General features: G+C 39.6%; 1 protein-coding gene across 1 annotated transcript in view; it reads right to left on the reverse strand.

The window, feature by feature from the left end:
* Nucleotides 1-15870, reverse strand: part of LOC136875641 (putative sodium-dependent multivitamin transporter) — a 207775-nt gene that overhangs the window by 9797 nt on the left and 182108 nt on the right. Inside the window, exons 9-11 of the mRNA XM_067149183.2 lie at nt 11227-11451; nt 7127-7311; nt 1694-1886 (exon numbers count right to left, since the gene is read on the reverse strand). Coding sequence (XP_067005284.1) covers nt 1694-1886; nt 7127-7311; nt 11227-11451 — 603 coding nt within the window. The remainder of the gene's footprint in view (nt 1-1693; nt 1887-7126; nt 7312-11226; nt 11452-15870) is intronic.

The following is a 15870-nucleotide window of genomic DNA, read 5'->3' on the forward strand; positions in this document are numbered from 1 at the left end:
GGCTGATACATAACAGGATTTTTGCGACAATAAACCAGCATATTCCAGTCGAGCAAGCTGGATTTAGACCTGGACGAGGATGTGAAGAACAGGTTTTAGCACTAGTTACCCATATTGAAAATGGATTTGAGAACAAAATGGTAAGCACGGGCGTCTTCTTAGATCTGACAGCTGCATATGACACCATGTGGCAAGATAAGCTCCTTCTCAAATTTATCAGCATCATCCCTTGTCTGAAACTCTCCACATTACTCAGTAACATGCTGAGTAATAGGTACTTCCAGATTTTTTCCGAAGACTCCAGAAGTAAAGTACACAAGATAAATGGCGGACTCCCTCAGGGCTCTGTATTGGCCCCTCTTCTATTCAACCTGTACAAACATGACCTTCCTGTAACTAAATCCAGAAAATTCATCTACGCAGATGACATCGCATTGGTTGCCCAACACCAACGCTTCGATGAGTCTGAGTCGACGCTTACATCAGACTTAAAGATTCTAGACAGTTACTTTTATCACAACAACCTTAGACCAAACCCCAAGAAAACTGTTGTGTCGACCTTCCACTTGCGGAACAGAAGTGCTGGGTACAAACCAACCATACCATTCAGAGGAGAGAATCTACAGTATTGTAGTAACCCAAAATACCTGGGAGTCACCCTGGACAGGTCCTTGACCTACAAGAATCACCTCTATAATGTGTCAGCCAAGATCAAGACCAGAAATAACATCCTCCAAAAGCTGGCCGGCACATCCTGGGGTGCTAATGCTCAAGTCCTGAGATCCACTGCTCTTGCACTCTCTTATTCCGTCGCTGAATATTGCTGCTCTACCTGGCTTAACAGTGCTCACACTGGATTACTAGACACCCAGCTGAACCAAGCAATGCGTATCATTACAGGATGCATCCGACCAACTAACACACACTGGCTTCCCACCCTAAGCCACATACCACCTCCATCCCCAAGAAGATCACAGTCACTGCTTAACTTGTGGAAGAAAATTGAAAACAATCCTCACCTCCCTATTCATTCTGACATAGCAGCTTCCCCAGCTAAACAACTGAAATCCAGACACCCTTCTTGGCGTACTGCAATGAATTTACAGGACACCTCCTTTAATGTATCGGACGCCTGGAAAGAACAATGGCAACAGGAATCCTCATTACCACATCACCACATCATTGAGAACCCATGCAAGTGCCCAGATGGTTTTTCTCTTCCCAGACGGCAGTGGAGGATGCTAAATCGAATTAGGACCGGCCAAGGTAGATGTGGAGCCACTCTCTTCAAATGGGGATGGAAGACATCACCACAATGTGACTGCGGACAAGGGGAACAGACAGTGGAACACCTTGCATTTGAGTGTCCTTTCCGTAGTTACAGAGGCTCTATAGAGGACTTAAACTGTGTCTCAAATGAAGCTCTTCTCTGGCTATTAAATTTTGACATGGAACTTTAGTTATGAACTTGAGATGGTAGTTGTATATATTGTAAATTATATTGTATTCATCATATGCTAAATAATAAATAAATAAATAATTCAGAAGACTGATTCAAAAATTGAGAGTCATTCTAAGTGGAAGAAATGGTACATACAAAAACTCTTTTGGTTACCAAATATTTTGTATGAGCCTTCTTCTTAATCACCAGTTTGGTTAGCATTGTTTCCAATAAACAAATATGTTAACATACCCTAGCCTGCCGCCTCTTGATGAATTTCCTGATGAGCGGAGAGTAGAGGTTTGGATCAGGAGGAACACTTGACTTAGTGCAAACCGAGTTAAGTAAGCAACTGACAAGGTTGCCCACAGCTAATGTGACGAGGAATCCAATGACAACACACCACAGGTAGGAGAGCCGGTTCAGGTACATGTATTCATCAGTACTGTAAAGAAATAACACATTCAAATGCCCCATGTATACTGTGAATAATCCTGAAATTAAAAGTAATAAAAAACAAGGAACAAATCAAGTCATGCATAGGAAGAGAGGAACACATAATAGGATAAACATTATGACAGGTCAGTGTGGAAAGAGGGAGCAACAGAAAAAGAAGACAAGGACAAATATGAAAACAGAACTGGATATGTCACATGCCTATAATACAAGCAGTTGTTTTCCTTGGAGAGATATGGGTAGATATCCGAGTTTACACAGTAAGTTTTGGTTCTGCATCTTCATATACCATTAAATAGGGTGATACCGACCAGGTGGTGTGAATCCAATCATTTCCAATCATTTACCTATTTTTCAGCAACAGGAAATGTTGGCACAATTCCATAATAATACTCCCGTAGTTGATCATTTGAGTTCTAGATGAACTCATCTACAATAATGGTATGTTGTAGTGCACAGTACCAACAACTGCCATTGTCAGCAAACATTTCTCGTGTGTGACCACACTCATGAAGTAAAGACAAAAGTCAGTTAACATCTGTTGCCGACAAGTACCTCAGTTGCCAAATTCTCAAATTACAATATTTTTACTCTCGAACAACCATCTTAAATACTACTCTTCATTATTTTATGATGATGATGCTTGTTGTTTAAAGGGGCCTAACATCTAAGGGCATCGGTCCTCTTCATTTTTTTAATGTCCATATAGTTAACACCATTTTGACACTATCAGTATCTAATTATACACTGACTGACAGAGCAAATGCAACACCAAGAAGGAGTGGTCAGAACTTTATGCCAATTGCAGGGTAGACTGACGTCACTGAGGTATGCTCATGATGTGAAATGCGCCGCTGTGCTGCGCACGTAGCGAACGATAAATGGGACACGGCGTTGGCGAATGGCCCACTTCGTACCGTGATTTCTCAGCCGACAGTCATTGTAGAACGTGTTGTCGTGTGCCACAGGACACGTGTATAGCTAAGAATGCCAGGCCGCCGTCAACGGAGGCATTTCCAGCAGACAGACGACTTTACGAGGGGTATGGTGATCGGGCTGAGAAGGGCAGGTTGGTCGCTTCGTCAAATCGCAGCCGATACCCATAGGGATGTGTCCACGGTGCAGCGCCTGTGGCGAAGATGGTTGGCGCAGGGACATGTGGCACGTGCGAGGGGTCCAGGCGCAGCCCGAGTGACGTCAGCACGCGAGGATCGGCGCATCCACCACCAAGCGGTGGCAGCCCCGCACGCTACGTCAACCGCCATTCTTCAGCATGTGCAAGACACCCTGGCTGTTCCAATATCAACCAGAACAATTTCCCGTCGATTGGTTGAAGGAGGCCTGCACTCCCGGCGTCCGCTCAGAAGACTACCATTGACTCCACAGCATAGACGTGCACGCCTGGCATGGTGCCGGGCTAGAGCGACTTGGATGAGGGAATGGCGGAACGTCGTGTTCTCCGATGAGTCACGCTTCTGTTCTGTCAGTGATAGTCACCGCAGACGAGTGTGGCGTCGGCGTGGAGAAAGGTCAAATCCGGCAGTAACTGTGGAGCGCCCTACCGCTAGACAACGCGGCATCATGGTTTGGGGCGCTATTGCGTATGATTCCACGTCACCTCTAGTGCGTATTCAAGGCACGTTAAATGCCCACCGCTACGTGCAGCATGTGCTGCGGCCGGTGGCACTCCCGTACCTTCAGGGGCTGCCCAATGCTCTGTTTCAGCAGGATAATGCCCGCCCACACACTGCTCGCATCTCCCAACAGGCTCTACGAGGTGTACAGATGCTTCCGTGGCCAGCGTACTCTCCGGATCTCTCACCAATTGAACACGTGTGGGATCTCATTGGACGCCGTTTGCAAACTCTGCCCCAGCCTCGTACGGACGACCAACTGTGGCAAATGGTTGACAGAGAATGGAGAACCATCCCTCAGGACACCATCCGCACTCTTATTGACTCTGTACCTCGAAGTGTTTCTGCGTGCATCGCCGCTCGCGGTGGTCCTACATCCTACTGAGTCGATGCCATGCGCATTGTGTAACCTGCATATCGGTTTGAAATAAACATCAATTATTCGTCCGTGCCGTCTCTGTTTTTTCCCCAACTTTCATCCCTTTCGAACCACTCCTTCTTGGTGTTGCATTTGCTCTGTCAGTCAGTGTAATAGGGACAGCAATTTTTCAGGGTGAACCTGATAATGCGAGACTGTAAGAAGATTCTGGGATGAACTCGAAAATCAATATCCTAACACAACCTTTCGAACAATTTGTGCTTTCTCTGTCTCAGGTGCAAGTTCATTTTCCAAAAAGACAAAGTAAATGTTCCTATCAACAACTTCATTTCTCAAAAATGTCATTTCATTTGTATCAGCTTCAAAGTTTGCCAACAAAATAAAATTATCTAACGCCCTTTTTATTTTATTTTTTGTAGACATTCCTAATTGAAGATTTGTGATTGAAATTTGACTTGCCAGCTACATTTTTCTGGATGAGACCACTACAAGAAGGAGAGAAAAAACATAAGGATATTTGGCTGGAATTCTGTTCAACAGAGGTCATGCTGAACCAATCTTGGACAGGCGCAAATCAAGAGCTCGAACATTTTGTGAATTATCTGGTGGTGTACAGCTATCCCTACAAAATCTGTAAGGTGAAAGGGCACCACGATGTATCTGTGAACTATGTGGCCCTTCCTATGGGAGATACCACATTCTCAAATGTTGAAAAAGAGCATAATATTATTATTGTTATTATTATTAAATCATAATAATAATAACAACAGCAACAACAACAAATCCCAAAACCACAATTCCCTGGTTTAGAAAAACCAAAGAAGCCTGCAAATGCTACATATCTCAGCTGAAGATGCCCTTTAACAAAGATTGCTTACGCAAGAAAATATTGACGAACGGGCTAAACCGAGACAAGCAACCGAAGAGAAGACACGGTGCCCCTTGGACGGAGGAGCGTAAACAGGCCCACTCACAAAGAATGAGGGAAATTTGGGCTCTAAAGAAGGCCAAGTTCTGTGTCAAATGCAACAAGACCTAACGTGGTCCTTGATGACTCCAGCGAATTATATATAAAACAAGTACAATAACGACAGTAGTGCTTTACAAAATATTTAAATTACGAAAGATTTGCAAACAAATTCCTAGAGTTCCAAGTGGTAAAATGATATACTGTCAACATTAAGGACAATTTACTTATTATCATAATAATTTATGGCATTAAATATATATACCACACTTTCTATCTCTATTTTACCTAACTGTGATGTACAGGAGCATGAGGCAAATGAAAATGAAGGAGCAGAAAAGGAGCATCAAAAAAGACAGTGCAGAAGTAAAAGTATATGAATTCACCACCATAAAATCTCCTACACAAATTAATGATCCAACTAAAAAAAATATTACAAATTTTTTTAGGTAAGCTAATATACAGTCTTTCCCATAAAAATTACTTAGATGTATCTTTAATTAATGATTATATAATTTAGCATTTGAGATACTCTCTATACTTTAACAAAGTCATAGAATCTTTGGATTTCTCTTCCCACAATCCTCTTATAATATTACATAGTTTTTCTTCTCACTGGCATCTTCCATTCCCTGTTTAGTAACTGAATAAGAGAGTAAAGTTCAGGTTCATTTTTGATTTTACCTATCTATATTTCTCTTTAATTGTTCTTGTTTCCTTACAGTCTTTTAGTAGGTATGCTACTTCCATATCTTTACTGCATAAAATGCATTGATTTTCATAAAGTTTATATCCTATAGCTTTATTCTTATTATAATCCAATCAGCCACCAAATTATCCCTCTCGTTTCTCTTTTTGTTTAAAATTTCAATCATTACTGCCATATTTTTACTAATTTTACAAAATTCAACAAATGTTCTCTTGCAATTACATTCTGTCCTTATTACTTGTCTTTCAATGTCTTTCATTCATTGGACCACCTTCTTACACAATCCCATATCATCCCTTGATAAATTTATTACCCAATGATAACCCATTCCTATAATGTCCAGTAGTTTCTTCGCCCCATCCACCTACACACAACATTATATGCCGACTTGATAGTGTAGCATACTTATATTACGTAAGTGTTCTATAATGCCTAGCCGACACAATGAGGTGACATTATTAAGTCATCGGCTTAGGACAGAGTGCCTTGAGATACTGAAATGAAAATACACAGCCTGTTTCCAGTCATTTGACTGGGTCAGGGATGGAATACATGAAGCCCCATCTAGCGGCAAGGATAGGAATTGTGCCGGCTGCCGAAGCCTGTCACACTCCTCTGGGGCAATGATTAATGAATGACAGATGAAATGATATAGGAGAGTGTTGCTGGAATGAAATATGACAGGGAAAACCGGAGTACCCAGAGAGAAACCTGCCAGCCTCCGCTTTGTCCAGCACAAATCTCACATGGAATGACCGGGATTTGAACCACGGAACCCAGTGGTGAGAGGCGGGCGCACTGCCACCTGAGCCACAGAGGCTCTCCCTTGAGATACGGTACTATGGTTCACCATTTCTGTTCTATAATGTGTGCAGTTAGTTCCATTATCTAGCAATTAGTTGTTGCCAGTCTGATAGGGTCTGATAGGGGCAGTGGATTTCTTCATAAATACCTATACTGCCACTCCAACTGGACCCCCACTGCAGGTAACGTGTTAACTCAGAGAAGATCGGACACAAAATCTGCAAGTTATGAGATTGATTTCCAGCAGTGTGGGGTTGGTCATTTTTGTTCTGTATTGAACACCCCTTTAACAGGTACTACGTGTACTTTACACAATCTAAAATGGTGAAGGACTATTTTCAAATGCAATGCAGTCATGAAAGCTAAAGAGTCGGTCAGTTACTTTCTGAACAGAGATGGTAAATAAAAGGATTACTGGATATAAACAGAGCTTACGTTCTAAAAGTCAAAATTATTCCTTTTTTCTATTGATGTTAAGACGTGTTGATGGTTTCAGTTTTGTCCCTTAAAACAAGAGTCACTGCTAGCATTATCAATGCCTGTGTAAATATTTTGAAAGAGAGAGGAGAGGAGAGGAGGGGGTTGTGCTTTTTTGTCTTCTAGATCCATGTGGTTACCCACAAGTGCAAACAAACATTGAGTAATGTATACATCAAGATTTCAGAACTCTATGACAATAAGAGATATTAAAGATTATGCTAAACAATCCATTTAAACAGAAAAGGTACTGGCTTACCTTTCAGGAGGTTCCATGGTTGTGGTGGATGTAGATACATTCCATAAATCTTGCGTAACAAATACTGTCATGTTACTGTGACACCCATCTGTTGAGACACTGAGCACTTTTTCTGGTGGCTTAGGGTAACCAAAACCAATAACACTAGACATTGCAAGGCCAGCCAGAAGCCCTACAACTGCACCCTAGAATATGAAAACATCATAATAACTTCATTAAAAATCATTAGAATTCTAAACATTCAAAGGGCCTCTATAGAGTAAAACAAATAAGGTTTGCTTAAACATTTTTAATTTTCATGTATTTAAATATAGAAGAACTGGAAGAAAACTTTTTTTCTGAATAAAATGATAGTTTCAGCATACAATAATTAATAAACATCAACTTTCAAAGGTGAGAATATTAAATTCATATTCCAAGAATGGACACCAAAACACAGAGGTTATCAGAAAGGGGAAAAGGGTGGAATGTGGGATGGTAATGGAAAGAGAATGGTAGCCAAGATGTGCTTATATTTTTATATAGAAAATAATCACATAATTATTACCAGTTATTATAATTAGAGAATGATCAAGTGTTAATATTTTTTCTATGCATATTAGTTCTATTTTGAAAATGGAAGAATACTCCCTCCATATTTGGTATCCAGCCTGGGATCAAGTATCTATTTTATTGGTATTATTATATTTTATTATCTGAGATATGTTTACAAAGTATTTCTTTAATTTCTTTGAGCTTTCTTTCTGAATTTGAATACCCATATTTTTTAATTTTATTTATTCTGAGTATTGTCCCAATGAGGTATTAGCTCAAGGGAGGGACTGACCTTTACATTTTTGGCTTTACAATTAATGGTAAAAAAATGTTTAATGTTCATAATATAATATACGCTGATCACAACAATACAGGTCATTCGTGATCTCTGGTGATGAGTTTAAAGGCCACTGGCAGTGCTTTTATTAACTTGAGCATGTCAAAACGGGGAGTGATTATTCATGTCAGCACTGAAAACATGTGTGTAGAGTTTCGTGACATTAGCTGAAACAATGCTCAAGCGGATTGACCCTTACTGCGAAGGCTACACAACAGCCCATTCCGATACTAAATATAGCTATTCTGCAATCCAAGGAATGTCCAAGAAGCGTGATTTCTTGATATCAAAGAACGGGATCAGTGCTGTATTGAATAAAAAAAGGCAAAGGCCGACTGGGCTTAATTCCAGACAGGAAAGAAAAGCAAATTCAAGACTAGCCACCAGCTGTATGCCAGAAGTGGTGAGGCAAGTGAAGGCCCTTGTCTCAGGTGATAACCCTGCCCCGCAAAGGACTATTGCACGTAAGTTGGGGATGTCTGTTTCAACAGTTAACAGTTAATCAACAAGGACCTGCAATTAGAAAAGTGGCATGAGCACCGAGTTCACAAGCTATTGCCTTGTCACATTTTGGAATGTCGCACAAATGCAAGAAAGTTCTATGAGGGCTATCTGGCAGGGGACAGATTGAAAAATGTGATGACATTGGATGAAGCATATGTGTACCTTAGTGACTGTAACAAACCCCACTCGATTTACTACCGCCCTAGAGACAAACAAAATTATCAAACATTGTATTTGTTTGTTCTTAGAGAGAATGGAAATGGAAACTCAAATCTATGCAATTCCTTTTACTGACATTCCGGTGAAGGCACCCAATGGACTCCTAAAAAGGGGCTTAGGAAATAGATGTCCAGGCATTATCAATATCATCTGGAAAGCCTGTCAAAAGGAGTGGGATAAGATAGACATGCCAGCTCTGCGAAAAAGTCTGCAGTGGAAATGACATTGTTCGGCTATAGCTAGAAATGCTAGCTTTCCAACTGAGCATAATCATTGGTGGAGACATGGCTTTTCATAAGCTAATTACCCTTCAAACATCGTCCCTAGAGATCCCGAATGACCTTCTGTATTGGCAGTACACTGGAGATAATTAAAATTATATTTAACTGTGGCGATTATAATTAATACTGTACATTTCTATATATTTTTGTAATAAATATCTAAAAAACAGACTTCTTAAATAGTGAAAATGTTTTAATACACCTTAACTCAGCTGGCAATTTGTTATATGATGCTCCAGCAGAATATGCTGTACTTTTTATTTTTTATTCCATACCTTGAAAAAGATACATGGCCAGTGTATATCTAATCTACTGACCTGGTGTGATAGTTATGTTTTCCCTGTACCTAATTTCTGTGTTCAAGGAGATCATATTTTTTAAATCTGTACACGAGTAGTGCTCCAGAGTATTTTACTATTTTTTTTGTTGAAGCAGTATATATATTACCATATATGTATATGCAAATAATCCCTGCATATTTTTTTCAAAATTTGGCAGCAAAAGTTCGGATGTGGGTATTATTTGTATCAGGTTTAGTACAGAAATCTGGAAATTTATATTTTTCTGCCTACTCTGTTGGAAACTCAGTTACTGCCACAAGCGAGAAGCGTGCTGCATACATATCACGCCGTTTATGTGCATCAGTTTAAGTGATACTTAGGATAGGTATGATTTCTCATTACAAATCACCATGGCTAAAGAAAAGCTCCACATTATTAAAGAGTCAGAGCAAATTGGTAATCGCACTGCAGGAAGAAAGTACAATGTGGACGAGGGTTCCATACGTGATTAGAGGAAAAATAAAGCTCATTTTGAACATATAAACAGTAACCACTGAGCATTTCATGGACAAAAAGGTGAAGTTTCCAGAAAACAAAAACAGGATATGCAAATATGTGACTGAAAAGAAACAGTTTAGATGTCCAGTAACAAATGAAAGGTGTTGGTTGAAAGCTATAGCAAATAAGATGTTTGAAATTACGGATTGCAAGGCTAGCCACGGATGGCTTACGTGTGTTTCTGTACGAAATAACTTCAGTTCTCATAGAAAACCTACTGTAGCATTGCACAACATCTCCCAGCCAATTACAAAGAAATGATTGTGAATTTCCACAGATTTGTCACTGATTTACACCACAGAAATTTGTATTTACTAGTGCAAATTAGTAATGAACAACAGATGTATTTATTGTACTGCAGTATTTACAGTTTTCAACACAATTTAACAGAGCTACACAATTACAAAGAAAATTATTTTCATAATTTCCCTTCCTCAAATAAGGGTGTGGTCGTTATTCGTGCATATGCAGTACAATATTCTTATTTCATCCATATTACATAAAAGTACGTTTTAACATGAAGTAGGTCAATAACCTTCTCCCCCCTCTCCAGTGTTGACAGAAGGTTCCACAGCGCTCCATTCGCTCTGCCCTACTTCTCCCTCCCCTCTCCATGGTACAGTATACTCGATTTTATCATCCAATAGAAGAGATCCACAATGCTCCACAAGGCCCCTCCCATACTTACCCTCCCCTCTCCGTGAGCAGTGTGCTTTACCCTAAACTTTCCATGACCACAGTCCTGAAATAGTGTTTGGTGACAATGGACTTAGCATCAGCAGTGTAGATAAGTACGTAAGTTTTTCATTATATTAATACTTGTAAATTTATTTTTGTCATTACTGGTTCATTTTATCACTAAACTCGCTATCATTGACAAGTTTACGCAACGTAAACAATACTGTACATATATAAGCATCTCTTAAGTGATTTGGTAGAATCTGAGGATGTTCTTGTACAACAAAACACATCATTCTTTGTACAATAGTGCGTATTTTTACAGGCATGTTTATATAATTTATATTGTAATTGCTGCATGTCTGACAGACTGAAAAGTTTTTGTTACATTTAAAAAAAGTAAACTCGTATCCTCATCCCGAGGTGGTGTAGCTCTTTTCATGCACACCCCCAGTGGAGTCGAGCTACATGTACCATTTCAACCACCTGCCAGTCTTAAATTTCTGGCAGTACTGGGAATTATACCCAGGTCCCAGAGGACAGCAGCTAATAACAATAACCGTTACACTACGGAGGTGAACAATAAAGCATGATGAAAGGAGAGAGAGTTCTCCTGTAGACAAATTACATGGTTCATCATTTCCATGAACATTTTTCAAAAATGTCTGACAACTCTTATACACAGGAAAATAAATAGGGTAAACTTACCACCTCGTTGCAGCAGACACAGAACATGCCGAGAGTGAAAACTCCCAGCAGAGGGCCACCAATAACTCCAAAGATAGTGAGACTTGCCTGCAGCATGCCACCCAAAAACTGAGCTAGGAAAGCCACAGCCAAGCACAGTAGGCCATACAGCATAGCCAGAAATTTAGTGTAAGTACTTGAACGGGAGTCAGGGATATCTCTCCTATAGACGCGTCGATAGAGTGGCTACAAGAAAAAAATGTTTCAAGGGTTAGCAGATGATAAATCCATCAGCAAAAAGAGAAAAATTACTGTACTATCCTTATAGCCTGTGTTTAACACTGTTAAAACAACTGGAATGATATATTTCCTAGAACATACCTAAATAAAGAGAATAGGACAAATTTCATGAACAAAAATTTTAATAAAACCAGAAAAGAATAGTCTAGTTAATTTTTTGAAATTTATAAATTTTATGATAATATTTTACATATACCCAACAAGGAATTAAAATACCGTTGGTATGCAGCAGGACTTCAGGCTATTCAAATAAGTTAACTCTCGGTAAACAAACTGAAAAACAGTTCATCTTTTCAAGTGAACTTATCTTTAACATGCTTGGTTCAAAACAATGGTTAAGGAAGTGCTCAACGAAGCTGTCTCACATGCAGATCTTCAGGATCTCAAAAATGAAATGGTGTATGGCTTTTAGAGCCGGGAGTGTCCGAAGACAAATTCAGCTTGTCAGGTGCAGATCTTTTGAATTGACGCCCATAGGCGACATGTATGTCATGATGAGGATGAAATGATGATGAAGGCAACACATAAACCCAGCCCCCTGCCAGCGGAATTAACCAATTATGGTTAAAATTTCCGACCCTGCCAGAAATCGAACCCGGGACCCCTGAGACCAAAGGGCATCATTCTTAACCATTTGGCCATGGAGCCGGGCTTCAATTTTTCTGTTATGTCTACGAATTTGTTATTGTTGACTCATAACAGAAGCTTCGTCATCAGCCCCAGCTATTTCTACATGTAGAAACTTGAATCACAGTGATGTCTGCAGTCGGGTAACTGTGATTGTTTGGGTGTAAAATAGGCAGTAGGAGTAGGTGCACCAGAACTCAAAATACAGTGCCATTCTAGCATTTCCATGGACTAAATGCACAAAAACAAGGATGGAAACCACAATACAGATAGCTGCTATCTCGGCCAAGGTTTCAACCTCAGTTCTCTGGAAAATGCAACTGCCAAGTCCTATTCTGGAATAGACTGAATAGGTAGTCAGATAAACGTTGTTAAAAACTCTTATTGTTATTGATTGCCCAATTGACCTTCACTTTTGCCATGGTATTGGTGTTATGATAAAAATATTTTAGGATCATATATTGGCATATCCACAGTATCAACACTACAAAAATGTTTAATAATGGAGGCCATGAGACCTTTTCCCCAGTAACAGGCCAGAGGTTAGAGACAACACGGTCATCACTAGGGAGTGGATTTTTATGTGCTAAAAATGTGAAAAATATTTATTTTTATGTGCTGAAAAACTTTAAAATATGTGATAAAAAAATTGAAATTATTTTCCTTTAAATATCACACAACTACTCGCGCTCAAGAAGTAAATAAGTATAATGTTTTGTATTAGAATATGGTGCTACCAAACGCGCTCCTTAAGGCAAAATGGTGTCTGTGTATGGAAACGTGCTGTATGGTATATTAATTTTTGATATGCCAGAGTAGATATTATGAATGGTTATTTTTTTAAAGGTAATGTTTTGTTTAAATATGGCAAAAGCAACCTATCATCTTCGAAAAAATAGTGCTAGTTCGTACTCACCCATCACACGCTGGAATATTAGTTGCTAGAAGTAGTCTCAGAATTGCAGTGAATAACAAAGGTCATCTCCAAATTGTCCATCACAAATGCATGCCGATTATCTCTAAAGAACGCCTTATACTGAGAAAACGATCGCTCCACATCACAGGAAGTCAGACGAGCATAGTTAAAGAGAGGAATGTCACCAACAATAACGCCATCAATTTCGCCAACATGAGCACCCTCTAATACATTAGAAATTTGGCACATTGTTTGAAATCCTCTGTTTTTCCTGAACAAATTTTGATATTTGACCTTTAACAGTCCCCGTACCTGCGAAGCCGGGAGTGAATCTAATTTATTTTCAACAGCGCGCACTTCCTTCACTGTTTCGGACAATAAGTTAGTGGATTTTTCAAGTATGTCTATATAGTTTTACACAAGAAGCTTAGATTGGCAGATATAAACGCCAAATCATTTTTCGAAGAGCTGTCTTTTAGTACCTCTTGAAGAATCTCAATTGACGACACGTCGTTTTTATCTAGCACGTTCACAACGGATGCAAAACTTTCGAAATTGTCTGCGTAGTATACCACAGCGCTAAGCCAAGTACCCCACCGCGTAACAATAGGCAGAGGAGGAAGCACAAGATCCGGGTTTTTCTCTATAAAGAGATCGATTCTTGAGGGTGCTTTTACGAAGACTTTTTTGCCATTAGACACTAATTTATCCACTTGAGGATACTGAGCCCGCACAGTTTCACATAACCTGTGTAGAGCATGAACAACGCAAGTTACGTGTATCATTTTTGGAAAGCTCACAGAAAGGCCTTCGGCTGCCTTTTTCATGTAAGCTGCATTGTCAGTAAGGAAAAGCAATACATGGTCGTATTTTATACCTTTTGGCCAAAGTAAGTGCATGGCTTCATTGTATAACCTAGCTACAGTGACATGGTTTGCAGTAAGCATTTCTTTACACGCTAGCAAATAAGAATGTTCGCAAGCAGTTTTGTCATTCTTCAACACACCAACTACAACATTTCCTACTTTTCTTGCACTTGAATCAGTGGTTTCGTCAATGCTCACCCACAGTTTTTCACTATCACATACTGCTCGAATTCTCTGTAAAGTTTCTTCGTAACATTTTGGGAGATAACTTTTCCTTAATGTGGATTCGTATGGAGGCTCAAAATTAATGTACTTTGTTAGGAAATTTCTCAGTCCCGGATTATTTATTTTACCAAGAGGAATGTCGGCGCAAACAAATGCTCTGCACACATCTAAATAATACTGGGAATATTTAGATGGGCCTGCATTTGAAGTAGCTGGTTCAGCTATTAGTAATTGTCGCGAACGCACATGCGAAGCAGCCGCAGAATGCTTATTTCCAGACAAATGCTGGGTTACTTGAGAACGTTGATCTGCACGTACTGTTTTACCACACGGTTGGCAAAATAATACTTTTCCATCGGTAGTGAAAATGCTTTTAAATTCCACTACATATTGTTGGAGACGCGACCTTGTACTCAACTTCCCTTTTGGCATTATTTTGCAGGTTACGATACACGCATTTACGGTGAATCACTGTTTCAATAAAAAGAATAGCAGTGGACACTGAAGGAAATATTTCTTATAAATCCATACAAAATCACACGACCACGGGAATGATATATGGACCCAAACAGCTAACCTTACTCTTAGGAGAGATGAAATTCCACTACCTAATGGTGGGGCAATATTCTTCCGAGTCTCCCATGTCATAACGGAATTACGTCATCTTATCTCTCCATGATTGCCTTTCGCTGATCTATATATATAAAAGCAAGTCGGGCTGGAGCGATGTATATATAAATATTTAAAAATGAAAAAAGACGTGAATTAATGAGGCACTTCCAGAAATCTCAGAAATTTGAAACTTTGTACGGAGGAAACTGATGACCCCAGGATCCCTAGAAAAATCGGAAATTCTCAAAATTCCCTGAAGGGGGCACGCTGGGGGGGCTCAAATTTTGGGCTCAGCATAAGAACACAGTCGTATAGTATATCCAAAACGATAACCTATAGGTTTCGTGGGCTTAAAAATTTTCGAGAATTTCCTCATTTTCATCCCCTATCCCCCCAAATCAAAATGGCGGCACAACCTGCCAGACGAAGTAGACAATTGAAATTTGGTGAAATTATAGCTTTTGGTCCCTAACCGACGGGAAAATTCCAAGATGTTCAAATTTTTCACTTTTTACCCCCCAAAGATATCGAAATATGGAGGCAATTTTAATGACTGTGCAGACATTCCTTTTGAGCTATTTTTTGGCTAAACGGTAAGTCGTATCACAAAACGGATGGCACAATGTCGCTTCAATTCGGAGTGATCTACAACTTTGGTCCTGTGACATTTTGTGGTATCTCTCTCTCTCTCTTATACGTTAAATTTGGCCGTATTTCTGGATTGTTCGTAAATTTGGTGATTTTTACAAGTACACTTCATTGTTTGACACACTTATAAGAATGATAGGATCATCACGTTGTGTGCGCACATTGGCACGATTAAGGGACATGTGTGTACCAAATTTCATGATTCTAGCTTATACATAAGTAGGCAAAAAGTAATGTAAAATGTTAAAAATGCACCCAAATTTCACCCTATTCAAAATTTGATCTCAATTTACCCCCTTAATATGGGAGATACGAGGAAATGGTTTAGAAACAAATATGTAGAGCGATAAATGAGGCCTCTGATGGCGCAAACCGTTTCTTAATATCATAAACCGTTTAGGAGATATGAATCTCGAAGTGGAAGTCTGCACTTTTCAACGTGCTCATGCTTATCCGTCATCTATATATATA

Source organism: Anabrus simplex, chromosome 6, assembly GCF_040414725.1.
Source record: "Anabrus simplex isolate iqAnaSimp1 chromosome 6, ASM4041472v1, whole genome shotgun sequence".
NCBI lineage: Eukaryota > Metazoa > Arthropoda > Insecta > Orthoptera > Tettigoniidae > Anabrus > Anabrus simplex.